Here is a 27,674-nt window from a genome sequence, read left to right as displayed (position 1 = left end):
GGATGCTCGTCCTGCGGGTTTACATTGATTAACGTTAGCTAATGTGCTAAAAGTAAGTCCAGGACTGCTGCCTCAGACTGCGGGGGTCATTCCCACTAGACTGCATGAGTCAGGTGATGAGTCAGCGACAGGCTTCCCCTCCGCTTTGCTGCCTGTCAGGATGGCTGACTGCATCCGAGGACGTTCCAACGATAGACGGCGGCGGCGGCGGTGTCGCGCAGTAAATGATAATAAAGACAATACTAGCAGTACTCGCTCGGATCCGTCATCATCCTCCTTCTCCTCAGAAGGCCTCCCGCTGGTCGTGTGTGTGTGTGTGGGGGGGGGTAAAAAGCCACTGACAGATGATGTTGAGTTCCCTCCTCCACCCTTTGGCCCCTCAGCATCGCTCACATCAGCCAGCAGGCTAAAAGACGCCGACGCCAACACGCCGGCTTCGAAGAACGTCCAGAGAAACATGGAATGTGGGTCGCGATGACGAGGAGGCGAGAGGCCTTGCGGGTAGGGTAGGGGAGGGGAGGGGACAGAGAGCGCCATAAATATCCTTCCACTTTAAATGGCCGTGGCTTATTAGAGCTCGCAGTAACGAGTCCAAGTAAACCCGGAGGAGCTCAGGGGAGCCCGAGGCCAGTTGTTGCTTTGAAAAACGGAGAAAATTCCCTCGCGGTCTTTCATCGGACGTGATGAGCTGCTTTGAATGAAGAAAGAGGAAACCAGCTGAAAATGAGCATGCGAGTGTGACGCTTGAAGCATTTCACGATGCGTCATCTGGCTCCATACCAATAGGGGGCAGCATGTCAGCAGCTCTACCGTCTTTCTTTGCTGACCCCCTGCTGGTGCAATTTCATCTGGACTGATGGGGCGACCAGATTTTTGATTACATTTTTGCCATATACAGTAAACCTCGGATATATCGGACTCGGATATATCGGAAATTCGCTCACAACGGACAGATAAAAAAGAACCGATTTTTCTGTAATGCATTTCCAATAAAAATTCATTGCATATATCGGATTTTTTATAACGGATTTCGCCTATTTCGGACAAAATCTCCAGTCCCGTTCCAATGCATTTCCATGAAATTTCCCACGCATATATCGGATGGCCGCATCGTGGCGCTCCGATTCGCCGAATCGTGACAGGCCGCTATACGACGTCATTTGCAGCGTTTGCAGCGTTGCCTGCGCGTCCAGGTACATTGGAAACATAGTCAAGGAAGTGCCTTTTTATAACGGATAAAATCCCATTTACGCATATACCGGATATAAATCCGATATATGCGTAAAACGGACATTTTCCGGTATACGCATATAACGGATTTCGCTTATATCGGACAAAACCAGTGGGAACAATTGAATCCGATATATCCGAGGTTAAAGAGTTAAAGTGCACACACACATTGCATGGTTTGCATTACAATATCAGGTCAATGAAGAGCTTAGCATGAATATCATAACATAAATATTATCTCAGCTGATGGTGTGTTGCTATCCTTCATGCAACTTGGAGTAGTGCGTCTATTCTCTACGCAGAGCGAGCATTTGCGCTTCTACTCTGCATGCATTTGTTGTATGTGTGTGCGTTGCTGCGCTAAAGATAGCCGGAAGAGTTCCTCAGGCGGCCATTACCGTACTCTACACACGTCACAGTCTGAATGCTAAGCACGTTTTATTACACGCCGGTAGTAGAAAAATGATACATGGGGGCACGCCGCGTTTATACATATGTGTATTAAAACATACATTCATCTATCAAGTCATCCCTCTTTTATGGCTGTGAAATGGTCATGTGATACCCGATGCCGATAGGTGAGTTTCCGCCAAGTAGGATTCCTTATTTATAAATTGAATATTTTCATAGATGTAGCATTATTAGAGCCCTCCGGACATGAAACAACACCCCTATAGTCACCTTTACACTCTTATTACCCAATATAGTAGACATAATAAGAGAAAATAAGACATATAATACATAAAAAAAACTTCTAAATACGGGATTTAGCATTGTTAGAGTGGTTTATTTACTTCTCTCCAATGGTGCTAACATGCAAACGCCACACAGAGAAGGCCAGTAGAGGATCAAACCCAGGTCTCCGTAATCAACCATCAACCTTTTTCAGTTGATGGTAAAGGTAATGTCTCATTACTGCCTCCCGGTGACCAGAATACTACATCATAACTTGTATTTCAGTATGTTTTGAGTAACGCACACCGCGGTCTAAACCACGGCAACGTAACCCGAGGACCCCTGCCTGGTTATTTTTAGCTGGGCTCAAACATGCGATGCTCTGACATGGGAGAAACGTGAAAGTTAGAATTCCTTTGCACCCTTGTGTGTTGCTTTGTCGTGTTGTGGGAATTTGGAGCGCCGCCAGCTTTGTCTTTGCGCCGAGCGAGCGAGCAGAGGGAAGAGCCGGACACTCTTGGAACTTTGGGCTGTGAGCGGCATTTCGATGGGGCAGCACTTTTTGGGCCAACCGGAGCTCGAGGCTGTGTTTTGTTGTCATGTGACACACTCCCCCACCCCCGCTGTTTGTCATGCAACACATGGAACCCATGCCGACCCACAGTACCGGTACCGGGCCGCGGGTCACGGTGGGCCTCGTGGGACAGCTGTAGTTGTTACTAATGGGCCCAATCACGTCTTTACCACAATTGGTTTGGTTCAGTTGTTGTGTTATTGTTGCTTTTTGGGCTCTTGTCCTCTTTCTTTGTCGCACTTGCAGCACTGTTACATACAGTCGTACAGATATACAGTCATACAGACACACAGTCATACACATATACAGTTGTACAGACATACAGTCGTACAGACATACCGTCGTACAGACATACCGTCGTACAGACATACCGTCGCACAGACTTACCGTTGTACAGACATACAGTCGTACAGACATACAGATGTACAGTCGTACAGACATACTGTCATGCAGATATACAGTCGTACAGACATACAGTCATACAGATATGCAGTCGTACCGTCATACAGACATACATTCGAACAGACATACAATCATACAGACATAAGTCATACAGTCGTACAGACATACAGTCGTACAGACATACAATCATACAGACATAAGTCATACAGTCGTACAGACATACAGTCATACAGATATACAGTCGTACAGACACACAGTCGTACCGACATACCGTTGTACAGACATACCGTTGTACAGACATACAGTTGTACAGACATACAGTTGCACAGACATACTGTTGTACAGACATACAGTCATACAGACATACAGTCGTACAGACATACAGATGTACAGTCGTACAGACATACTGTCATGCAGATATACAGTCGTACAGACATACAGTCATACAGATATGCAGTCGTACAGTCATACAGACATACAGCCGTACAGACATACAATCATACAGACATAAGTCAAACAGTCGTACAGACAAACAGTCACAGATACAGACTGTTACATACAGTCATACAGACACACAGTCGTACAGATATACAGTCATACAAATATGCAGTCGTACAGTCATACAGACATACAGTCGTACAGACATACAATCATACAGACATACAGTCATACAGATATGCAGTCGTACAGACATACAGTCGACCCTTGCAATATCTTTTTTTCAGAAATGAATGTATTTTGTGGTGGACTATGGTCTATTATTGGTCAAAAAGTCATGAAATGACCTCAACATGAAGTCATGAAGTCATGAAGTCATGAAGTCAGCCGTGGCATGTCCTACTGTGACAAAGGTTCTCCTCCCATTCCATGTGGTAGTGGTAAGTTGTTTTTCCAGCATACCCACCGCCCTAGTGAGGATAAGCGGCATAGAAAATGGATGGATGGATGAACAATACTACTTATTTTCTTCGTGAGAAGAATGTTAATAACTGTGTCTATAAAGTCATAAACAGGTGTACTGTTTATTAAAATAAGAAATGTATTAACAATAAATCCTTTCATGGTGGAAATGTATTTGTCACCGTCGGGTCTGGAACCAATTAACAGCGATAAACGAGGGACAACTGCGGTGTTGCGGTGTGCGTGTTTGTGTGTGTATGTGTGTGTGTGCAGCACATCAGAGGTGAACAAAGGTGCAGTCATTGGAGTGCGACTGACTGTACTAATAAACACACACCACAAACACAAGCTAACATTATGTTGTCATGTCATGGGTGTGTGTGTGTGTGGTGGTGGGGGGGTGGGGGGGGCAGGTGGAATTCCTCCACACATGTTCCCCTTCAGAGCAGCAACATTTCTTGTAGTACAGTACGGTATCAATAAAAAAAAAAGCTCTATTCCTCATTGCCGTGCATCCCATAGTTGAACTGGAAACTGAAAGGCTTTCCTGCTGGGCTCTGGTTGCCATGGCGACACACTGCCTGGCTCACAATGGCCCGGGTGACATCACTGGTAATCCCGCCATTGACGCTGACAGTGTGCGTCTGTTAGGAGGTGGGGAGTTCAAGCGTGCACGCGCACGCGCACGTGTGCACCAGAGCCTGTCGTCACGGCGACTGTGAGAAGCGAGATTGATGGCTGATGAGGGAAAGAAGTGAAAGGACCAGATAGTCAGGTCTCATTCTCCGCCCCCCCTCAAGTTCCTCCTCCTCTCTGTCATCATGGTTCAGCCCCCCCCCCCCCCCCCCCCCCCCCACCCCACCCCATCCTCCCTCCACTCCTCGTCGCCAGCCGGGCCTCAGAGCAGGCGGCGTCCCTCCTGTTAGCGAGGGGATGTGGAAGAGAAAGCTAAGGATCAGCAGGACTCGAGGCCCGGCTCTGTAAGTTGTTGTCGTTTTATTTGAAAACAGGAAGCAGCGACTCGTCCAGCTTGATAAAACTTTATTGACAAAGAAGGTGTGATGGCGACGTTAGGAAAAAATGCTAATCTAACTTTGAGGGGAAGTGCATCCACATTCTCAAGTGTTGCGTCTGAATGAATAATTTCGTTAAGTTTTTACATGTATTTTGTCATGTGATCATTATGTCATGTGTTGTCAAAAAAGAAGGCGGAGCTTCCCCCATTCAAGCAAACCATGAATCATTTGCTGCAGGCTAACATGAATATAAAATGTGGCATGGCATGCATGTAATGTAATGTAATGTGTGTGTGTGTGTTTCCTGGTTGCTATGGCAACCCTACCCTTCAAGTTGCCAGACTCTCACAATGACCACTTTCTTGTCTTTGTTGTCTTCCTGCAGGGCTGAGAAGACTGAAGTGTTAAGTGAAGACCTCCTGCAGGTACTAAAACGTCCTAACGTCGACTGGAACAACATCCGGTTGTGAGGAAAAGCTTTTATTGTGTGTTTTTTTTTTTTTTTTCTTCAGGCGGAGAAGCGTCTGGAGCTGGTCAAGCAGGTGTCTCACAGCACGCACAAGAAGCTGACGGCGTGCCTGCAGAGCCAGCAGGGCGTGGACGTGGACAAGAAGTCGGTCAGATCTCCGTCGGTGAGAGCCGGATTGAAATGTCACGCTTTTATTTTGCCAAGGTTGTCACACTTCCCGTTTGAGTTTTGAATGCTGATCTCACTGGTTTTTTTTTTAGAAAAAGCTTCCCCTCGCCACCCTCGCACAATGCATGGAGGAGGGGGCGGCGGTTCTCGGGGACGAGTCCCTCCTCGGGTGAGCGCACGCGCAGCGCCGGATGGACGTCGGTGATGTCGGGCATGGTGGCTTTTAAACGTCTGTCCTCGTGTGTCCCTCAGGAAGATGCTGAAGCTGTGCGGCGACACGGAGGACAAACTGGCTCAGGAGCTCGTCCTGTTGGAGGTCACCATCGAGAGAGACGTCATGGACCCGCTCTACGATCTCGCAGAGGTGCTTGAAAACATTGACCCTCCTCTCTTCAATTGCCGTTGTTCACCCGCGACAAGAGCTAACCGGCTAGATGCTGAATGCACAGTAAATACGCCGCTCATGTGTATTAAATGCAGTTAAAGTATAAAATATATAAGTACACACCACTAATGAATGATAACGTAAGATTATGCACGTACAGATTGAATCTATGATGCATTCAGGGACCGCTGAACAAAGCGGGAAATCTTGACGCCTGATGAAGTGAAACATAAAGACATGCATACTGTATGTTTAAATTGTGGGTGTTTTTAACAGTGGTAGATGAGGGTATTTTCACCTGTACAGTAAGCCCTCATTTATCACTGTTCCATACCCGACCATGATGAGTGAATTCCTGAAGCAGGATCCCTATGGAATATATATATTGAATATTTTTGTTGTTAGAGCATAGAAAACCTTCAAAGTACATTTTTTTTAGCATTATTAGAGCCCTCTAGACATAAAAATAACACCCCTATGGTCACCTTTACACTCCTTTTTTTATTTATTTTTATATATTTTTTTTAATTTTAGGGTTAGGGTGTAACCTTAACCGTTACACTAAAAAAATAAAAAAATAACCCTATAATTAATTCATTCATTCATTCATTTTCTAACGCTTTTCCTCACGAGGGTCGCGGGGGGTGCTGGAGCCTATCCCAGCTGTCTTCGGGCGAGAGGCGGGGTCCACCCTGGACTGGTGGCCAGCCAATCACAGGGCACATATAGACAAACAACCATTCACACTCACATTCATACCTATGGACAATTTGGAGTGGCTAATTAACCTAGCATGTTTTTGGAATGTGGGAGGAAACCGGAGTACCCGGAGAAAACCCACGCATGCATGGGGAGAACATGCAAACTCCACAGAGAGATGGCCGAGGGTGGGAATTGAACCCTGGTCTCCTAGCTGTGAGGTCTGCGTGCTAACCACTCGATCGCCGTGCCGCTATAATAGACATAAGAATAGAAAATAAGACACAACAAGAGGAATTACGTCATAGTAATAAATACGATAACTGATTAAAAAAAACAACAACAACAAAAAAACGGCCCGTTGAGGCGAGATCACCCGTACTGTGCTGTGGGTGGGAGCGCACGAACAAATCAAGCGCTCCTTTTTCTGTGACGCGCTACACATGAGCTCACCTCACTTATAAACAACCACGGCGTTTACGTTGGAAGGCTTTTCGCCAAACGTTCCTTCCACCGTGAGGGAATAAAACACGGAGCTTCAACGGCATCAAACATCAGCCACCTGAAAAGCCGGCATGGCTACGACGCCCCGGGGCTTGTTCCTATCGCCGCGGCGTCTACCAGAGACTACCCCTAGGGTACCATTTGTAGGATTTTTAAACATTTTTTCTTAATAATAGTGATTTCTTGTAGATAGTTTGTCAAATCCAAACTATAGTTTAATTAGAAAGTCCATCGATGATTATTATGTCAGCTTTGGTCTTGCGAAACAGGAAGTCGGGTGCTGTAAACGAATCTGCGTGTGCGTGTCGCCTCTGCGTGTTCCCACCCACTGATGAAGCTCACAGCAGCTCTTTCTTCTCCTCAGGTGGAAATCCCAAACATCCAGAAACAAAGGAAACATTTAGCCAAACTGGTCCTGGACATGGACTCTGCACGCACACGGTCAGTGTGTGTGTGTGTGTGTGTGTGTGTGTGTGTGCGCGTGCACGTGTGTGTGTTGCGCCATGCTAACTTCCCATCCGTTGCAGCTACTATCAGTCCAGCAAGTCGTCAGGCTTGTCCAGCAGCCTCCAGCCGGCAGGAGCCAAGGCCGACCACCTCAGGGAGGAGATGGAGGAGGCGGCCAACCGCATGGAGATCTGTCGGGTCAGGGATCGCCTCGGCGTGCACGTGCTCGGGGGGGGGGGGGATGTGTTGACTCTCTGAGGCTCATGACAACCTTTCGCTTGCTTTGCCGTCCGCAGGACCAGCTGTCTGCAGACATGTACGGTTTCATGGCCAAAGAACTCGACTATGCAAGCTACTTCCAGACTGTGAGGTCCACGTGCGCGCGTACGGCCGGGAGGTCACGTGCACGCTCTGACGTGTCCTCTCTTTTCCAGCTGATTGAAGTCCAAGCCGAGTACCACAGGAAGTCGCTGGAGCTGCTGCAGAACATTTTGCCTCAGATTAAAGCTCACCAGGGTGAGCGGGGACACCACACACACACACACACACACACGTGTGTTGCATGTGCATCTATCCTAATGTGTGTGTGTGTGTTTCAGAGACGTGGGCGGAGAAGCCGTGCTACGGGAAGCCGTTGGAGGAGCACTTAGAGCTCAGCGGGAGAGATATTGCCTTTCCCATCGAGGCCTGTGTCACCATGTTGCTGGAGTGCGGCATGCAGGAGGAGGTCAGCCTGGCGCGCACACACACACACACACACACACGCTATCATGGCATCATCAACATTTGGTGTTTTTTTTTTAAATCCTTGACCGCTCATGTTGGGGTGTCAGGGTTTGTTCCGAGTGGCTCCTTCGGCCTCCAAGCTGAAGAAGCTGAAGGCGTCTCTGGACTGCGGCGTGTTGGACGTTCAGGAGTACTCGGCCGACCCGCACGCCATCGCAGGTGAGCGCATCTGTTCCCACGGCAACCAATGCCTTTTCTTTTTTCCTCCTTCCGTTTTGCTTTCAGTGTTGTTTTTTTTGTTTTTTTTTTTTCATTTGTCGCTCTAGTGAGCCTGACGCCATCCATTATATTCCCCGCATATAGCGGGAATTTCGTTTTGTTTTCACGCTTCCCGGCGCACGGCCGCCGAGGAGAATTATTCACGAGACGGAACATGAGACCCAAAAGCTGCAGACGTGTCATTAAATATGGAGTCAAATGGGGGTGATGTATGTACACAATACAGAGAATAATTAGTAAATATCAATGAGTAATGAAATACATAAATGGAATACTCTTGTTGACAAAGACGTGAGGAGCAAGGAAGTATTATGGGATGCTTTTTTTGCAGTTAGTTCTTAATATTTCTCACCTTTTTATCAAATTTCTGGCAACTTTCCTTTCCATTCCGTACGCAGGAGCCCTGAAGTCGTACCTGCGGGAGCTTCCTGAGCCACTGATGACCTTTGAACTGTACAACGACTGGATCCAGGCCTCCAAGTAAGTGGCCTCACAAGCTGCGGGACGGACGGAGCCGTGTGGCTTGTTTGAATCGCCCCGGCTCGGTTGGCGAGCTCGCGTGGAAGCATTCCCAACGGTCTTCTGCGTCCCCTTGTCTCCCCTGCAGCATTCCAGACCAGGACAAGAGGCTGCAGGCTCTCCGCAGCGCTTGTGACAAACTGCCGCCCTCCAACAACAACAACTTCAAGTGAGTCTTTGCCTGCATCACGCTCTCCTCTATGGTTATGCTATGCTATGCTATGCTATGCTATGCTATGCTATGCTATGCTATGCTATGCTATGCTATGCTATGCTATGCATACTGAAAAAGATGGCGGGTTAATTATCTTTTGATTTATTTGAATTACACGCTGTAACCAAAATGTGTTATCCAGTTAAATATATTTATAATGACTGTATTGCGTATGGGCTGCACGGTGGTCGAGTGGTTAGCACACAGGCCGCACAGCTAGGAGACCCAAGTTCAATTCCACCCTCGGCCATCTCTATGCGGAGTTTGCATGTTCTTCCTGTGCATGCGTGGGTTTTCTCCGGGTACTCCGGTTTCCTCCCACATTCCAAAAACATGCTAGGTTAATTAGCCACTCCAAATTGTCCATAGGTATGAATGTGAGTGTGAATGGTTGTTTGTCTATATGTGCCCTGTGATTGGCTGGCCACCAGTCCAGGGTGTACCCCGCCTCTCGCCCTAAGAAGAAAGCCCCCCCCCCCCCCCCCCCCACGAAAAATGAATGAATTGCGTATTATTATTATTTCTACATTTTAAGTGAATTTAATGTAAGTAAGTTGAAGTAGGTAAGTTTCTTCCGTGCTTGTTTTGTATAATGAATCATTTTAGAATGATTAACTCATTCCAAACATCCATTTTCTATACCGCTTGGCCTCACTAGGGTCGCAGGGTACACCCTGGACCGGTCATCATTATTCAGTAATTATTATTTATTTAATTAAAAAGTAAATAAATAAATGAGAAATACATATAAGTATATACCGTAAATATAAAAACATCCTGGCTAAGTGAATATAGTATAATATAGAATATAATGGTTTCCTTTGGTTTCATTTCAAATATGTCCTGGGCCACTGAAGAAGGAGCTGCGTGCTGCTAATGGCCCCCGAGCCTGACTCGGACTTGACGCCCGTGTAACACAGCTTTCTGCATACACTCACACCAATTCGCTCGGGTGTCGGTGAGGGGAGAGGGGGCGGGGTGCAGAGGAAAGCACACTCGTCACTGTCGCCATCTCATTGTACAAATAAAGCTTATTTGGAGCTGAGGAGCTCTGTCAGACCCGACTAAGCGATCGGTGCTCACCGCAGATGCTGTCGGGCACAGCAGCCCTCTTTTGTGTCCAGGGGGAACTGTGTTCGGCTTCAGGATGCTTTATGGAAGTTTATGGCATCAGACGCCGGTTCGGTTCCGTGACGGAAAATGTGCTTGGGAACACATGGACACCGGGACAAGCGGGATATGCAAATGTCCAAGTTTACGGTCTACAGGAACGGTCATTTCTTTGTTTGCAGGTATCTGATCAAGTTCCTGTCCAAACTGACGGAACACCAGGAAATGAACAAGATGACTCCCGGGAACATCGCCATCGTGCTCGGGCCCAACCTGCTGTGGACGCACAGCGACGGGTAAGGATCACGTGACGGGAGCTCTGCCAACTGTCCTCTTCGATGCGCCGATGAGAGCCTCGAGGTGACCGTTTGGTCCGTTCACGATGGTGACGCAGCGGTTTGTGCGGAACTCCGCCTCCCCGGCATCCTCTTGAATGTGTTTGTCGTAAATCTATCAGGCTCTTAATTCCATTTTAACAGCCCCCCACCCCCCCACCCCCGACCTTGCTCAAGTCTCCTCCTTCTGTCCACCGCAGCAACATCACAGAGATGATGACCACCGTGTCCCTGCAGATCGTCGGCATCATCGAGCCCATCATCCAGCACGCCGACTGGTTCTTCCCTGGAGGTGAGCAAAGCGGGGAAGGAGGCGGATGGCCTTCTGTCATCCGCGTCCTCTAAAGAGGTCCTCTTTCCCAGAAATTGAGTTCAACGTGACGGGCAACTACGGAAGTCCCGTCCACGCCAACCACAACGCCAACTACAGCTCCATGCCGTCTCCCGACATGGAGATGGCCGAGCGCAAGCAGAACGATCAGAGCCGCCGCCCCCTCAGCGTCGCCACGGATAACATGATGCTGGAGTTCTACAAGAAGGACGGGTAGGAAATACTGTAGCGTTTTCCCTCCGTCGTTGGGGATAAATCATTCCCGAACTTCTGTGAAGTGGCATTACTTATTTAGATATTAATATATACAATATTTTTGTATTAACGGCATGTAAAACCTGCTCAAGACTGCTCATGCTTGTGTGTGTTACCGTAAATGTACACCCTAGGGGGCAGACAGGAAGTGGCTATAGTCATCTTTACACTGCTATTACACAATCAAAAAACAATGTAAGAGAGAATAAGACATAATATAGACTTAATATAGTATATACAGTATATTATATATACTGTATATCAGATTATTATTATATATTATTACATATATCATTATTTTTGTGTTAAATTTAATTACTTTTTAAATTACAAATAAAATAAATTTAGTTATACAAAATCATCAAATATTTTTTTTATTTTATTGTAAAACTCGTCTCTCGCCCGAAGACAGCTGGCATAGGCTCCGGCATGCCTGTGACCCTCATGAGGATTAGCTGTAGAAAATTAATTAATTAATTAATATAATTATTTTTTTAATTACAAATAAAATAAATTTAGTTATACAAAATCATCAAATATTTTTTTATTTTATTTTAAAACTCGCCTCTCGCCCGAAGACAGCTGAGATAGGCTCCAGCATGCCTGTGACCCTCGTGAGGATAAGCTGTAGAAAATGAATTAATTAATGAATTTAATTATTTTTTAAATTACAAATAAAATAAATTTAGTTACACAAAATCATCAAATATTTTTTTATTTTATTAAAAAAATTGCCTCTCTCCCAAAGACAGCTGGGATAGGCTCCAGCATGCCTGCGACCCTCATGAGGATAAGCGGTAGAAAATGAATGAATGAATTAAAAAAAAAATTTAATTGCAAATAAAATAAATTTAGTTATACAAAATCATCAATTTTTTTTTTTAATTTAAAAAATCGCCTCTTGCCCGAAGACAGCTGGGATAGGCTCCAGCATGCCTGCGACCCTCATGAGGATAAGCGGTAGAAAATGAAAGAATGAATAGACTTAATATAGTATACACAGTATGTATATCATATACTGTATATCAGATTATTATATATTATTATATCATTATTTTTGTGTTAAATTTAATTACTTTTTAAAATTACAAATACAATAAATTTAGTTATGTATACAAAATCATCAAATATTTTTTTATTTTATTTTTAAAAATCGCCTCTTGCCCGAAGACAGCTGGGATAGGCTCCAGCATGCCTGCGACCCTCATGAGGATAAGCGGTAGAAAATGAATGAATGAATAGACTTAATATAGTATACACAGTATGTATATAATATACTGTATATCAGATTATTATATATTATTATATCATTATTTTTGTGTTAAATTTAATTACTTTTTAAAATTACAAATACAATAAATTTAGTTATACAAAATCATCAAATATTTTTTAATTTTATTATAAGGCCGATAATACGCTGGTTAAGGGGCGTTTGGTTGTCCGGAAGACGAGACCTGGCATGGAACTGAGCTTGATAGTCCCCATAACGACGACAAAAGACTGTCCTCATTGTGTCTCGTTGTCTCTGTTTGAACCACGCAGCATCAGGAAGATCCAGAGGTACGGTATTCCGACTTTTCTTCCGTCTGACTGTCCCGATGCCAACAATGCGGGCCTTTTGTGTGTTCGTGTTGATGTTGATGTTGCGCCATTGTGATGTCTGCCACTGGATGGACTCGTTCAACAGCGTCAGTTTGAGAGTCTTATTGTCCTGCGTCGTCAGCCGTGGTTAGCATGGAGGTTAGCATGGTGGACTCTACTGTACACACTGTACACTTGAGCATCACGTATGTTGAATGTGTGTTGTCCGACGCGCTACTCTGCACCGGAATGCCTCTTGTGTAATAACTAAAGACGCAAAACTTCAACAAATAGCTTGATTTTGTCCGATTTCGGATTGACATTTGCTATTAAAGTTGTAATTATTAGATTGAATTCAATACATTTAACATATAAAAGGATCCATAAATACATGGAGTCATGGTGCGTTCAAGGACCACCAAGCATTTCATCTGCATAATCATCTATTTATACTGTAAATGATTACCCACTCTGGTTAAAAAACTTTTTTTAATTGTTTCGGGCCGCCCCCCATCCCCCGCCCCTGCTGCCAACACCCTCACAACGCCCCGCCCCACCTCACCCTCCCTTTGATTTGATTGGCTGTGCGTCTGTGTCCCATTGCAGCATGGGCGTCAGGGTGATGGACACTTCTTGGGTGTCCCGCAGGGGCTCGTCCTCCTCGCGCAAAACCTCGTCCACGCCACCGAGCGTGCGGGTGCCGACCCCGCCCGCCGACGGGCCGGTCCCCGAGCAGCCCGGGGACCCCTGCGGCTCCCCCTCCCCCACCCCTCCTCCCACTAGCAGCGACCGAGCCAGGTAAGGCAGCCCTCCTGTTCCCCCACTTGCCCCACCCCACCTCCCATGCCAGGCAGGCGCCCCAGAACAGCGGCGGTCTCACCGCCCCCCCTTCCTTCCCGAACGCCACCCTTCAGCTGTTGAGCAATGACGTCAGACGCGCTCATGTTGTCTTCTGCTTTGCCGTCAGCCCCCGCATGTTTCACAGCATCACCTTCCATTGTCGCAAGGCTCTGCAGTGGATGAGGTGACGCTTCTTCTTTGGCTTTTTTGACTTCAACTTTGACCTTCAGCACTTCTTCAGGAGACCTTCTCTTCATCCACTTGGACTTCTTCTCCTCCGTCCCGCATCCCATCAAACATTCTTTTTTTTTTATCATTCCAGCTCGGATGATGCTTCGGACTCCTGTAACGCCTGCCCCTCCCCCGAGGAGGAGAGGCCGCCCCCCCCTTACCCCTCCTCCTCCGCATCCTCCTCATCTTGCTCCTCTTGCTCGCCCTTCTCGCTCCCTCACCCCCACTTCTACACTCGAGCACCCCCCGGTATGCGCCCCCTCTCCCGCAGCCCCGAGTGCGTCCCCTCCGGCCTGTCGCCTCTCCCCCGTCGCTCGGGCTACAGCCCGCCCCCCTTCCTCCACTCCCTGTGCCCCTCCCCTCAGCCACTTGACGTCAACTCCAACCCCAGGGCCAGCCCCCCGCACCTGCCCAAACAGGCCTCGCTGTCCGACCCTCTGCATGCCCCACCCCCCGACTCCAACGGCTCCACCCCCCTCTACATCAAGCCCCCCCTCGTTCTCACTCGCCACGATCTCTTCCTGGGCTCCCCTAAGCCCCCAAACACCCCACTGTCCGCCCCCCCGCCTTGGGCCACCTGTAGCCGAGAGCGAGGACGGAAGGCCGCTAGGTAAACACACACCCACTGACACACTCGCGCGAGGGAGGCGTGGCCGTGCTGCCATGAAGCCCCGCCCAGCAGCAGTCGCCCAGTTTTGCTCGCTCTGGTATCGAACCCACGTTTAGCCTGAGCGCCACGCTTTGCCATCCGTAACCTTGCACGTTGCCAGGGGGAGTCGGTTGCTCGGCAACAATGGAGCGCCAAGGCCCAGTGGGCGGCGGGCGATGAGTCACATCGGAAACAAACTGTACAATACGCAGACATCACTAACTGTCAATCATCATGATGTCATAGCATGCTCATTTGCATGGCTCCGCCCAGACGTTAAACGCTTCAACCGTCCTCATTGGCTGGACGCTGCGGTTGAGGAAGAAAAAGATGCAGTCGGAGTTTGATTGGCGGCTCACACGTTGGGTGTGTTTGTTTTATGAAAGGGTGCAGCTCTGATGGGTGACTTTGTTTGTCCCGCCTCAGCACGCTGAAGAACAAGGAGCTGTCTCCCGTGATTGGACAAAAGGGGTTCCAGGTGACAGTGACCCCTAGCGGCCAGTCGGAGCACAGCCCACACACGCTGAGGAGAGGTCAGAGGTCGTTTGATCCCACACCGCATCGCCAGACACCGTGCGTAATTCAACTTCTCCTTTTTCCCTCCGCAGCAAAGAAGCTGGCTCCGATCCCTCCGAAAGGCCCGTACGTCCCGACGGGCGGCGTCTCGGAGCAGTCCACGGGTCAGCCGTCTCCGGTCAGCCTGTCGCCCACCCCGCCCAGCACGCCTTCGCCGTACGGCTTCGGATACCCGCAAGGTTACGCCACCATCGGCTCGGTGGGACACATCCACGCCGCCACGCCGTCGCTCTCCTCGCCGCCCTCGCTGGCCGGGACGCTCACCAAGGCCCGGCCCACTCCCAAGCCCCCCCGGCAGAGGCCGAGCCTGCCTCCCCCGCAGCCGCCCTCCACCCCCGGCACCAGCCCCCAACCGCTGGAGCACTCTGGCCTCCTGGATGGTTTGTCTCCTGGAGAGAGCATGTCCACAGGTGAGCGTTTGCAGTACTACTTGTAGTACTTGGATGGAATATGAAGGAAAATACTACAGTAATCCCTCGCCAATATATTCCATAATAAATCATTGATGGCCTATTCATAGCCAATAAATATGCATAATACAGCACAGATTGACGTAGTATTAAGGATTGTTAAGAATAGGGCAAGTGGTTAGCGCACAAGCCACACAGCTAGGAGACCCGAGTTCGATTCCACCCTCGTGGGTTTTTTCCGGGTACTCCGGTTTCCTCCCACATTCCCAAAACATTCTAGGTTAATTGGCGACTCCAAATTGTCCATAGGTATGAATGTGAGTGTGAATGGTTGTTTGTCTATATGTGCCCTGTGATTGGCTGGCCACCAGTCCAGGGTGTACCCCGCCTCTCGCCCGAAGACAGCTGGGATAGGCTCCAGCATCCACGCGACCCTCGTGAGGAAAAAGCGGTAGAAAATGAATGAATGAATGAAGATTGTTCAGATTAGTACAAGTGGTTAGCGCACAGGCCACACAGCTAGGAGACCCGAGTTCGATTCCACCCTCATGGGTTTTCTCCGGGTACTCCGGTTTCCTCCCACATTCCAAAAACATGCTAGGTTAATTGGTCACTCCAAATCATCCATAGGTATGAATGTTAGTGTGAATGGTTGTTTGTCTATATGTGCCCTGTGATTGGCTGGTCACCAGTCCAGGGTGTACCCCGCCTCTTGCCCGAAGACAGCTGGGATAGGCTCCAGCATCCACGCGACCCTCGTGAAGAAAAAGCGGTAGAAAATGAATGAATGAAGATTGTTAAGATTAGTACAAGTGGTTAGCGCACAGGCCACACAATTAGGAGACCTGAGTTTGATTCCTCCCTTGTGGTTTTTTTCCGGGTACTCTGGTCTCCTCCCACATTCCCAAAACATGCTAGGTTAATTAGCCACTCCAAATTGTCCATAGGTATGAATGTTAGTGTGAATGGTTGTTTGTCTGTATGTGCCCTGTGATTGGCTGGCCACCAGTCCAGGTTGGACCCCGCCTCTTGCCTCAAAGACAGCTGGGATAGGCTCCAGCACAACCCGCGACCCTTGTGAGGAGATAAGATAATTTAAGATAAGGTGTGAAGGTGACTATGGGGTGTTATTTTATGTCTAGAGGGCTCTAATGTCGTAAACAGATTTTATATGCTGTAATTATTATTTTTTTTTAATTTAGTACAAAAGTAACTACAAAAATACCTGAAGGAACTTATACTTATACTACTTATGATGGTGGTGGGCGTGATAAAGGAGGGATTACTGTACTGTATATGAAAATACATATATACTCAGGATGTACTCAGGATGTACTCATGTTTGTTGTTGACTCACTTGCAGCCGTTTGAGTCGTCATTGTGTTTATCAGAGGGACTTTTAGGGTAAGCAGGACTTTCTGTGGCCCCCCCACCCCCACGCCCCCACCCCACCCCTCCCATGAGTCCCACCACCGGCGTCTCATCGCGTCCATTTTCCTCACCGCTCGCATGGCGGCTGATGCATGATGGCCGGTGTGGGCGTGGCCCGGGGGGGGGGTGTGCTGGCTGTGCATAACATTAGCTCGGCACCCACACGACGCCTCGCTCTGGCTGAACCGCTCCCATTACCCGCCCCCCGCCCCCGCTTTTCCCTGTGAAAGTCACCGCCACCTCCTCCCACCCGCCCCTCTCCTCTTGCTCCGCCTCCCTCCCAGTCAGGCCACTTCCTGTGCGTGGACGTGATACTGTACACAAGTACAGGTACGTTATGTTATACTGTATAACACCCCCCCTCACCTTGTCATCCTGTGTGTTTTTACACACACTCCATCGCCCAGCATGGCCACACCCCCCACCCGGAATCTTCCTCCCTTCCCAAAACCCCCCCGTGACCGTCATGTGGTTGTTTCCTCCAGACTCCCTGTGCAACCTGGACATTCCCGTCATCAACATGGAACTGGACGGTCTCCTGGACCTGGCCCGCATGTCCCACCTCAGGCACTCGGTGGCGCTGATGGACTCCGCCTTCCACAGAACCGCCGAGTCGGAGGAGGAGACGGAGAGCACAGTGCTATGATAGGACGGCCCCGACCCCGCCCCCGCCGCCGCCCCCCCTCACCTATCCTTGGCTGCAGAATCTGGTTTATTAGCGGATCATTCCATTTTTTTTTAATCTTTTCTTTGCCTTATTTGATCCACTTGCGTTGCTGCCTTTAATGTCACTCACAAGACACGTGGACGTGGGGCTTTTATTTGTGTGTGTGTGTGTGTGTGTGTGTGTGTGTCATCAAGCGAATGCATGTTGTAGATATGTCAAGCTGAATAACACACGGGTCACAAAAGGTTCCAAGGTCTTAGTGCACATTGATTATTATTATTATTATTATTATTATGATTATTGTCTATACTGTACATTTGCAGAGTTTATAAGCAACACTATCATCAAACACCAGATCCTATTTTATATTTACGCACGCTTCCTCCCGAGAGAAGGATTCGGATGAGCCTTTTGTAAAGTGTCCATGCGACGGTGACGTAGCCGCAGGCTGGCGTGCACCAACCACGCTCATGGTGGCCACGCCCATGCTCACGGAAAACGAAAATATTAGGACGAAATATGATCAAAAAGTCATCCCTCACTGCACAGATATATGTGTTGGTATGGAATGTCGGCCGGGACACACAAGCACCAGACTTAAACTCTGAACCCCCCAACCTCGCCTCCTGTCCGCCCCCTGCTCGGCTCCCCTTATGTCTTATTTTCTCTTATTATGTCTACTGTATTGGGTAATAGCAATTTACGAGTGACCATAGTGGGATTATTTCATGTCTAGAGGGCTCTGATAATGTTAACAACCGTATTTAGAAGGTCGCAAACAGGTTTTCTATGTCTTATGAGCCTTATTTTCTCTTATTATGTCTACTTTATTGGGTAATGGGGTGTAAAAGTGACTATAGGGGTGTTATTTTGGGCTCTAATAATGTCAACAACCGTATTTAGAAGGTCGCAAACAGGTTTTCTATGTCTCTCTTATGTCTATTTAATTGGGTAATGGGGTGTAAAAGTGACTATAGGGGTGTTATTTGGAGCTCTAATAATGCTAACCATCGTGCTTAGAAGGTCATAATGAGGTTTTCTATGTCTTATGGGCCATATTTTGTCTTATTATGTCTATTTTATTGGGTAATTGGGCGTAAAAGTGACTATAGGGGTGTTGTTTTGGCCTCTGATAATGTTAACAACCGTATTTAGAAGGTCGCAAACAGGTTTTCTATGTCTTATGGGCCTTATTTTCTCTTATTATGTCTATTCTATTGGGTAATTGGGCATAAAAGTGACTATAGGGGTGTTATTTTGGGCTCTAATAATGCTAACCACCATGCTTACAAGGTCATAATGAGGTTTTCTAGTTTGTGTTATGGGCCTATTTTGTCTTATTATGTCTACTTTATTGAGTAATGGGGTGTAAAAGTGACTATAGGGGTGTTATTTTGAGCTCTAATAATGCTAACCACCGTGCTTAGAGGGTCATAATGAGGTTTTGTAGTATGTCTTATGGGCCTATTTTGTCTTATTATGTCTACTTTATCGAGTAATGGGGTGTAAAAGTGACTATAGGGGTGTTATTTTGAGCTCTAATAATGCTAACCACCGTGCTTAGAAGGCTGCAAACAGGTTTTCTATGTCTTATGGGCCTTATTTTCTCTTATTATGTCTATTTTATTGGGTAATTGGGCGTAAAAGTGACTATAGGGGTGTTATTTTGAGCTCTAATAATGCTAACCACCGTGCTTAGAAGGTCATAATAAGGTTTTCTATGTCTTATGGGCCTATTTTGTCTTATTATGTCTACTTTATTGAGTAATGGGGTGTAAAAGTGACTATAGGGGTGTTATTTTGAGCTCTAATAATGCTAACCACCGTGCTTAGAAGGTAATAATAAGATTTTCTATGTCTTATGGGCCATATTTTTTCTTATTATGTCTACTTTATTGGGTAATGGGGTGTAAAAGTGACTATAGGGGTGTTATTTTGGGCTCTAATAATGCTAACCAGCGTATTTAAAAGGTCGTAAACAGGTTTTGTACACTCTAATTCTACACTGGATAAACGAGGGATTACTGTACATTGACCGAACCCGTCTGTCTTCCTGCGGCATGTAGGGTTACCTTTCACAACCACACGTTTTAACTGCGGCTTCCTCTCGTGGACATGAGAGGAATTAAAAGCAGCGTTGTGCTCGTTGGTGAGATGTTGGTGGTGTTGGTGCACACCAGCCTCAGACAATTCAAGTGTATCAGAAGGTTGTGTGTGTGTGTGTGCAAGAGAGCGAGAGCGCAAGGCCACTCCGCCTGCAGGCATGCAAACATGCAAACATGCAAACATGCTTTGATCATGAAGAAGTGGCCTGAAACGTGCTATTTTTGTCCCGAGTGTCCACACGCTGACGATGACGACGCGGGCGTGCAAGCATACTGTTTATTTTGAGCAGAGTATTTATACAGATATATTTCCGAAGGCTTTTTACGCGCAAGATTTCAGACGTGGGACCAGACTTTCCTTCTTTGTCACATGCAAACGTATCCAGAGTGTAAATACGTTGTGTACATACAGTACATGCTCTGTATGTATGACTTATATATATATAAATATAAATCTATATAAAAATGATGTAGATGTATAGGAATACTAGCTGGATTGATATGTCACACGCTGAACACATAAAGACAGCTCTCATGGTATTTGACATTTAACCATCCCATTTTAATATTGAAATTATTTCCAAGAATATCTGAAAATGATCATCTCTCACTTTGGCTACGTATGAATGATCCTTGATGGTTTATTTATGTTGCTCGGGTGGCCCCACCTTTTCCACCATACAACAACATTGACGCATGCGGGGGCCATTTTGACGCAGAGATGTTCAAAAACACCACACGCATTTTATTTATTTGATTTTAATCTTGTTATTATTTATTTGACCTCGTTGTTGCGGATGTTTTATTTATTTTACAGTTTGTTTGCATGAGGTGTGCCGCAAGCCGATGACAAAGCATATCGTTCATCTTATCAGCATCGACTTCTTCATGTTCTCTACGCCAGGGGTGTCCAAAAGGGGCTCTGGGAGGGGGGGGGGCTGCTTTTTTATTGGCCCATGGTACAGTCAAAAATTTGAATTTAATAAGAAAACATGCAAAAAACAGCAAAAATTGAACTGTAATAATTTTCCAATAATATAGTCAGTTATTGGGACAAAAAGGGAAAGGTTATGTATTATGAGGAAAGATGATGTATTTTTACTTGCATAATGTTGAAATAAAAAAAAGATATTAACAAACAAGTTTTTGGAAAATTACATATTACAAAAAAAGCCTCAAGACAAAAAACTGGTAATTTTATGGGGAGAACTCATGTCATTGGAGTAGAATAGAGCTGAAATATTAAAATAATATATACGTTTTTACAAAATATTAAAGTGGCCCTTACTGGAAAAACGTTTGGACACCCGTGCTGTTTTTGTTGCCTTTTTTTTTGTATTATTTGTGTGTGTGTGTGAAAAAAAAAGTAAAAAAAAAAAAAAAAAGCAAGTCGCCGTCTGCAAATGGCCCCAGGCCGCCCTTTGGACACCCTGGAAAGATGATTGTGGTCACGATCAATGCTATTAATGTTACTTTCTTATTTTAACTTTTCTTTTTCCTTCCTTTAATTTGTTATATTTAGTACACTGATATGTCACAGGTCAATAAAAAATGAGCTGTAGGTTGCAAAGGGTCCCCGAGCCACAGTGTGGACACCCCTCCTCTCGGTATTTTTTCAGTCTGTGAAGGAAGCAACTTTTTTGTTGTTACGACAACAGGATGGAGTAGTAGGATGGAGTATGAATAATAATCTGAGATTTGGAGAATAAAGTATGGCAAGCTTTTATTTAGAAGGTTTCAGCATTTAAATTAGCACGTCTAGCCCTTCTCACTTCCGCCTTCCTCACCCCGCCCCCTCCACATGCCCAAGGCCAAAGGTCACATGAGTCCCCCCTTTTCATAGTTGTCTCAGGCAATGCCTTTTACGACAGATTAGTTAAATAATCTGAGCGTTTTTGAGAATAAAGTCGTGAATTACGAGGGAAAAAAAATCTAAATCTTTGTGCTCAACTGCTCTGTTTTGCTGCCACCTAATAAATAAAAGCTAGGCTGAAGAGCTATGCCACTTTATTCTCAGAAATGTACATCTTTATTCTTGGACATTTACATTATTTTTGGTCATTTGTGACCTTTTTCTCATGAATTTTATTTTATTTTTTTTAATTAACGGCGCGCTAAAATATTCTTGTATTTTCGGTAATTTGTGACTTTTTTTCTTGTAGATTTATGACTATTTTGATGTCAATTTACACACTTTTTCTTGTAAGTTTTTTCTGTAAATGTGCGACTTTTTTTCTCGTAAATGCACGACTTTATTCTTGTACATTTACAACTTTCTTTCTTGTAAATGTATGACTTTATTGTCATCATTTTACACCTTTATTATATGTCATAAAGGTACGTCTTCATCCTTGGACATTATTCTATGGAATGTACGACTTTTCTCATCCATTTACGACTATATTGATGTCAATTTCCAACATTTTTCAGATAAATGTTCAGCTTTATTCCCCAAATCTCAGATTATTATTATGTTCCAATGTGTCCCTAAGACCGGGTGGCAGAATCCGATGCTGATGTTTGCTAGCTGAGTCGGAAAGTCAGCAGTGTTTACAATATTGATTATTAGGAATCATCTCTTATGCTGTGTTGCTTTTGTAAAAAGATCAATCAATCATCACATAGAAGGCGTTTTTTGAACACCATTAGTTGGAATGTAAAAACCTTGCAGGTTGTGTGTGTGTGTGTGTGTTTGTCGTGTTGATACACGTGTGAAAGTGAGGCATGCTTTTTACCCGCACTCTTTAAACGTGTCACCTTTGCAGCGCGAGCAAAGAAATGGAGAAATCCAAGCTTCTGTTGTTTTTATTCTTTTGCCCTGAAAGCGTCTTCATGTGCTGCCGAAGCCTACGAGGTCAAATGAATCATCTTGACTCCTTTCCTGCTGAGGAGGCCCCAATAAGTCTTCAAATGTTTGTGACAAAAGTGTGTTGATGCTGTTAAAAGTTTGACCTCCTTAAGAAAAACATCTTGTCCCAAAAATATGTGAGGAAAAAAAAGTCATCAGAATGTTGCAACAATTAAAATGTTTTTTTAATCAGACTTTTGCTGTGTTTTGCTTTTAACACAGGGATGGGTTTTTATTGGCCACAGACACATTCTTTAAAATATGACTGAACAACGTATTGTTTTATATATTTCAATCTATTTATAATGTTATGGGAATAAAGTTATTATGTTAGGAAAAGAACATTTTTAAAGATATTATTTAAGTAGAAAGTTGAAATATTTGGAAAAACCAACAAGAAACCTGTCAATTGTACCATTTCTCTCACGTAAATAATTCCTGTTTATATGTGGTTGCCATGGAAAAGGGTAAAAAAAATCCTTGAAGGACCAAGATATATCTCTATAATAATATAATATAATAATCTCCAGCGAAATAATACAATAACATCCACTTCCATTTCACGAATGTGCTCCTAAAAAAAACAACAAGAGCAGTTTGACTTCCTGGATCTCCCATCGCTTGGCAACACGTGACGTCACCAGAGACCCCGGATGACGTCTCCGGCGTCAGGTCACATGACTCCTCTTTTTCGCGTGTTGCTGAGGCTCGCCAGCAGGGGTCGCTGATGCTCTGCTCAGTCAGCCAAGCGGCGAAGAAGGCGCTCCTCCACGGGCGGCTTAGGCTAAATGGACTGACAAACGTCTCGTTTTGACGAGGGATGTCAATCAGGTGATGATTTCACTCCTGGGTTTTTATATTTACTTCATATTTGAAAGAGAGGGGCTCTTGTTAAGCTATGACGAGCGACACATCGTGGACTGGTATTTTCTTGGAATCCGTTCAACCGTGTTTGACAGCGTTAGGCTAATCCTGCTATCATTTCACTGCTCGATGTTTTGCTCCCCTTCACTGCTTTTATATCGGTATTTTTTGGCTAATGTATTCTCATTTAGTAGGTTTAGCAACAGTACAAATGTTGAGATAATATGTAAACATACCATGTATGTAAACATCATTATTTACAGAGTATCAAGGTGATGCTAATAGATGCTAATTGCTAAATGCTAAAGTCCCATTGGATGGAAGTAACTCGTCGACTACATAGGCGTACGTGTATTGTGGTACCCGTTCTGACATTGAATAAATGTCAATAAATCACAATCACTTCCTTCCGACTTAGATGTGGTTGCCATGGAAACAGATAAGATACCCAAATTCGCCTCCAAGGACGAGGAAATCAACTTTTGGAAAGCTCTCTACCTCAAGTACAAGACAAAGTGAGTGACGCATGATGATGGTTGCTGTGATGTCACGTCGTTCCCGGCCAAGATGAGGTCATCCGAGAAGGAGCGCTGGCAAGAGGCTTACTGCTAGCCTCCATTTTTAGACCTTTGGCGTTCTTACGTAAGGGCGGCTTCCCGTGACATCCACCCTCTCCTCTCTCCTCTCTCCTCTCTCCTCTCTCCCGTCGGCCTGCAGCTGCCAGGAGGCTCGCGAGGAGCTGCTGGAGTTCCAGGAGGGGAGCAGGGAGCTGGAGGCTGAGTTGGAGGCTCAGCTGGGCCAGGCCGAGCACCGCCTGAAGGACCTGCAGTCTGAGAACCAGAGGCTGAGGAGCGAGGTGGAAACACTCAAGGTAAGACCTTCGTACGCTTCGTAAATATAAGTTGCACCCTCTTCAAGAATGAACATACAAACATTTTTATACAAACAATATTTTATATTATATATATATATATATATATATATATATATATATATATATAATATTGTCCTTTGAGAATAAATACACAATAAACACAATTAATAAGTATTATGTCATATATAAGTAGAACAGTTATACATTAAAAAATCCTTTATTTTTGTAATCTTATGATATTAAAAATTGTGTTTTCAAGAAAAATTTTCACATTTTGGAGAATCGAAGTCAAAGTCATGTGAGAATAAAGCCCTTTATTTTTTTAGGGGGAAAAAATAATAAACTAATGAGAATAAATGTTTTTTTGTTTTTTTTACAAGAATAAAATTGTATCTTTTGGGGAAATAGTCGCCCCTTTTTGAAAGAAAAAAATATTAATTTTGATTAATTTCCAGTGGAAAAAGTTGTACATGATTAGAAAAAATATATAATTTCTAATATAAAATAAAAAAATATATAAATAATAATATAATAATAATAATAATAATAATAATAATAATAAATATATAAATAATACCAAATTTTCTGAATGTAAATGTAAATGTAGATTGGGTCAAGATGCAGTCAAGGTAAGAGGTGGAGTGGAGTGTCCTGTCAGCCTGGGAGACAAAAACAAGGGCAAACACGCGTGTCTAAAAATGTAGGTCACGCCAGGAGCGAGGAGGGAAATGAGGTGATGATGAAAAATGAATGAGAAGACGCGTGTTGCTAAATGTAAAGCGTGACGGCGTCCTCCCCCAGGAGAGGCTGGAGCATCAGTACTCTCAGACCTACAAGCAGATCTCCCTGCTGGAGGACGACCTGGGCCAGACGCGCAGCATCAAGGAGCAGCTCCACAAATACGTCCGAGAGCTGGAACAGTCCAACGACGACTTGGAACGAGCCAAAAGGTGAGAACGAAATCTTCTTCTTCTTTTTTTGCGCTGAGCTGGATTTGGCTTGGACCCGTCAGGGCGACCATTGTGTCCCTGGAGAACTTCGAGCAGCGTCTGAACCAGGCCATCGAGAGGAACGCCTTCCTGGAGAGCGAGCTGGACGAGAAGGAGTCGCTGCTGGTGTCCGTTCAGCGTCTGAAAGACGAAGCCAGAGGTGAGGACGACTTGACGCGTCAACAGTGAAGGTGATTGAACCCGCGTTTGGTTTGGGCAGACCTGCGTCAGGAGTTGGCCGTGCGTGAGAGGCAGGCAGACGGGAGCAGGACGTCCGCTCCGGGTTCGCCCACGCATGACGACATCAAGATGGACTCGGCCGCGCAGGCGTCGCTCTCCGCCGCCGTCGCACCTCTGAGCAAAGGTCTAGACGGCGCCCTCCTCGCCAAGGCCACAGGTCACCTTAATTCCGTGCTTCCAACTTCTGATTCCTTAAGCGTGGGGTTCTGATGTTTGACCCGTCCTGTCCAGGTCTGCCCACCGTCTACGGCACCAACTCGCCACTGACTCCCTCAGCGCGGATATCGGCGCTCAACATCGTCAGTGATCTGCTGAGGAAAGTCGGGGTGGGTGTCTTTGGATTTCTGCTAAACCTTCCGCCCTCCGTCCTCGGCGTTCCTCCCCGGGGAGTCAATGAGCCTCATCCTCGCTCTTCTTCTCCCGTCAGGTGCTGGAGTCCAAACTGGCGGCGTGCAGGAACCTGGCCAAGGACCAGAAGGCCAGGAGGGCCTACCCTCTGGACAACGGCAACATCCTCAACGCAAACACAAGCACGGGAGCCCACATCTCCTACCGGGACAAAGCGTGAGTCCATGACGATGTCATGATGAGGTCACATGTTGTCATTTGGGCGGGAGAAATGCTAATATTTTGGGAATAGAGTCATAATAACGAGAAGAAAATGTACAAAAATAGGGTTTGACGAGAATAAGCGTACGATATTACGTATATTACATGCTGACGCCCATTTATCTTTGCAGCCTGGAGCCAGGGACCCTCACAGCCGTCACGGCCACACCTGGCACATCCACGACCGGTTTGGTGCCCCTCGCCGTTTGACCCTCACACCACGCCCACCCGTAAGCCTGCGGCGCCGCCGCCGCCCCTCTTCTGCAGTCGCGGCGACGTCATGTGACTTGTCAAGCTATACACGACTATTATGCAACTCAACCACTCACTCAGCAATAAGTTCAAGGGTCAAAGCGAGTGTCAACGTGCACATCGAACAAAATGTCCCAAGTGGTCTCTGAAGATGTCCTAAATGATTGCGTCCTGGTTATTGATGTTTTGTCCACGTCCGCCACGTTTAAACGGCGCTGTGTGTTTTTATTTCATGTGCTTTCTGACAAAAGGCAGTCAGAGTGTGTGTGCCATTGGACCGGTGGTCATATTGATCGTTTACATTCCAGTTGAAGACGGCAAACGGAAGTCAGATCATCAGATTTGGAATCCGGTTGGGTTTGCACTTTCTTTTAATTTATTCATGTGCAATATCACCCGTGTGTGGTTGTTCTTTGTATATTTAATGACTGATATTTAAATAAATGTTTCAATTTAAAAAAAAAAAACAAAGTCTGACTGGCAGCAGTTAGCTCCACCCACCTTCAGGATGTTAACCTGTTGACGTCAGAGCAGTTCCGGACACTTTGTCCAACACTGCCCCCTTGTAGTCAGGCTTGGAACTACATTGCTCCGCCATACAACTGTCACTGTGCTCACCAATGCCCTCTTGTGGTCAAGCTTAGAACTACATTATAAGGTTAAAAACACAACGCTTAGTTTCTCTTTTAAGTTTAATTGTCTAAAAACAGACATATAATTAAAAAAACACTCATTATTCAACGTTTCCATGTTTACAAGAGGTTAAATACACCTTTCTTGATTAGTGAAATTAGAGAGTTTTGTGGGCAAAAATGGTGTTCAGCTCATCAGTTCATTCATTTCTCTTTCTATTAAAGGCCGCTATGTTCAAATGCTTCATCTTTTCTTCATTTCCGCCAACTCCTCCATCTGCTTCCGCCTCCTCTCCATGACCTCCACCCTCCTGGCATCATTGCGTGCTTGCTCCTGGACCCGGAGGTCAGCCACGTCCTCGAAGAACCTGTGCCTGAGTGGAGGGCAAAAGTAACCAAATGTGCTGCCATATTTGCATAAATAAGCACGACTTATAACATATTCTACCTTCATATAGGCGTTTAAATGGTACTAATCAGAGTTATGAGGAAATGTTTGGATGCAACCTAAACAACAATAGCAGCTAAGTGTACCTGTTCACGAAAACAGCAGCCAGTCCAACAATGAGAGTCCCAAAAAGAATTGGCTTAGCGAGGCGCTTCCCAGCAGAAAGCTTATATTGCTTAGTCATGTCAGT

General features: G+C 45.7%; 2 protein-coding genes across 5 annotated transcripts in view; both read left to right on the top strand.

Annotated features, from left to right (window-relative positions):
* The window catches only part of LOC131126217 (rho GTPase-activating protein 44-like), a 30,853-nt gene extending 8,083 nt beyond the window's left edge, over nt 1-22,770 (top strand). Inside the window, exons 3-24 of one of the 4 annotated variants that reach the window (XM_058068507.1) lie at nt 5,183-5,222; nt 5,310-5,429; nt 5,527-5,603; nt 5,687-5,798; nt 7,387-7,463; nt 7,550-7,667; nt 7,766-7,834; nt 7,904-7,985; nt 8,069-8,196; nt 8,303-8,414; nt 8,873-8,954; nt 9,082-9,162; nt 10,500-10,613; nt 10,853-10,944; nt 11,016-11,196; nt 12,781-12,798; nt 13,426-13,617; nt 13,787-13,843; nt 13,982-14,500; nt 14,966-15,072; nt 15,148-15,525; nt 17,442-22,770. In XM_058068507.1, the coding sequence (XP_057924490.1) occupies nt 5,183-5,222; nt 5,310-5,429; nt 5,527-5,603; nt 5,687-5,798; nt 7,387-7,463; nt 7,550-7,667; nt 7,766-7,834; nt 7,904-7,985; nt 8,069-8,196; nt 8,303-8,414; nt 8,873-8,954; nt 9,082-9,162; nt 10,500-10,613; nt 10,853-10,944; nt 11,016-11,196; nt 12,781-12,798; nt 13,426-13,617; nt 13,787-13,843; nt 13,982-14,500; nt 14,966-15,072; nt 15,148-15,525; nt 17,442-17,602 (2,917 nt within the window). In that variant the 3' untranslated portion in view covers nt 17,603-22,770. Of the gene's footprint in view, nt 1-4,678; nt 4,762-5,182; nt 5,223-5,309; nt 5,430-5,526; nt 5,604-5,686; nt 5,799-7,386; nt 7,464-7,549; nt 7,668-7,765; nt 7,835-7,903; nt 7,986-8,068; nt 8,197-8,302; nt 8,415-8,872; nt 8,955-9,081; nt 9,163-10,499; nt 10,614-10,852; nt 10,945-11,015; nt 11,197-12,780; nt 12,799-13,425; nt 13,618-13,786; nt 13,844-13,981; nt 14,501-14,965; nt 15,526-17,441 lie in introns of those variants that run through there. The other 3 variants (XM_058068505.1, XM_058068504.1, XM_058068508.1) reach the window with 3 other exon arrangements.
* Nucleotides 22,771-23,270: 500 nt separating this feature from the next.
* On the top strand, nt 23,271-27,037 carry LOC131125012 (nuclear distribution protein nudE-like 1-B). The gene is made up of 9 exons (XM_058066092.1): nt 23,271-23,407; nt 23,859-23,955; nt 24,158-24,311; nt 25,116-25,264; nt 25,327-25,463; nt 25,524-25,700; nt 25,775-25,869; nt 25,971-26,107; nt 26,284-27,037. The coding sequence occupies exons 2-9, from the start codon at nt 23,870-23,872 to the stop codon at nt 26,360-26,362; spliced, it is 1,014 nt and encodes a 337-aa protein (XP_057922075.1). The 5' UTR covers nt 23,271-23,407; nt 23,859-23,869; the 3' UTR covers nt 26,363-27,037.
* The last annotated feature ends 637 nt before the right edge of the window (nt 27,038-27,674 follow it).

The sequence above is a fragment of the Doryrhamphus excisus genome, chromosome 3, assembly GCF_030265055.1.
Source record: "Doryrhamphus excisus isolate RoL2022-K1 chromosome 3, RoL_Dexc_1.0, whole genome shotgun sequence".
Classification (NCBI taxonomy): Eukaryota; Metazoa; Chordata; class Actinopteri; order Syngnathiformes; family Syngnathidae; genus Doryrhamphus; species Doryrhamphus excisus.
Note: the sequence above shows the minus strand (reverse complement) of the source record. Positions and strands in the feature narration are given on the sequence as shown.

Coding starts and splice junctions, on each gene's coding strand:
- LOC131125012 (XM_058066092.1), top strand. CDS start 23,870: ATGGAAACAGATAAGATACCCAAATTCGCCTCCAAGGACGAGGAAATC. Junction 25,265..25,326: donor GACTTGGAACGAGCCAAAAG/GTGAGAACGAAA, acceptor TGGACCCGTCAG/GGCGACCATTGTGTCCCTGG. Junction 25,870..25,970: donor ATCTGCTGAGGAAAGTCGGG/GTGGGTGTCTTT, acceptor TTCTCCCGTCAG/GTGCTGGAGTCCAAACTGGC.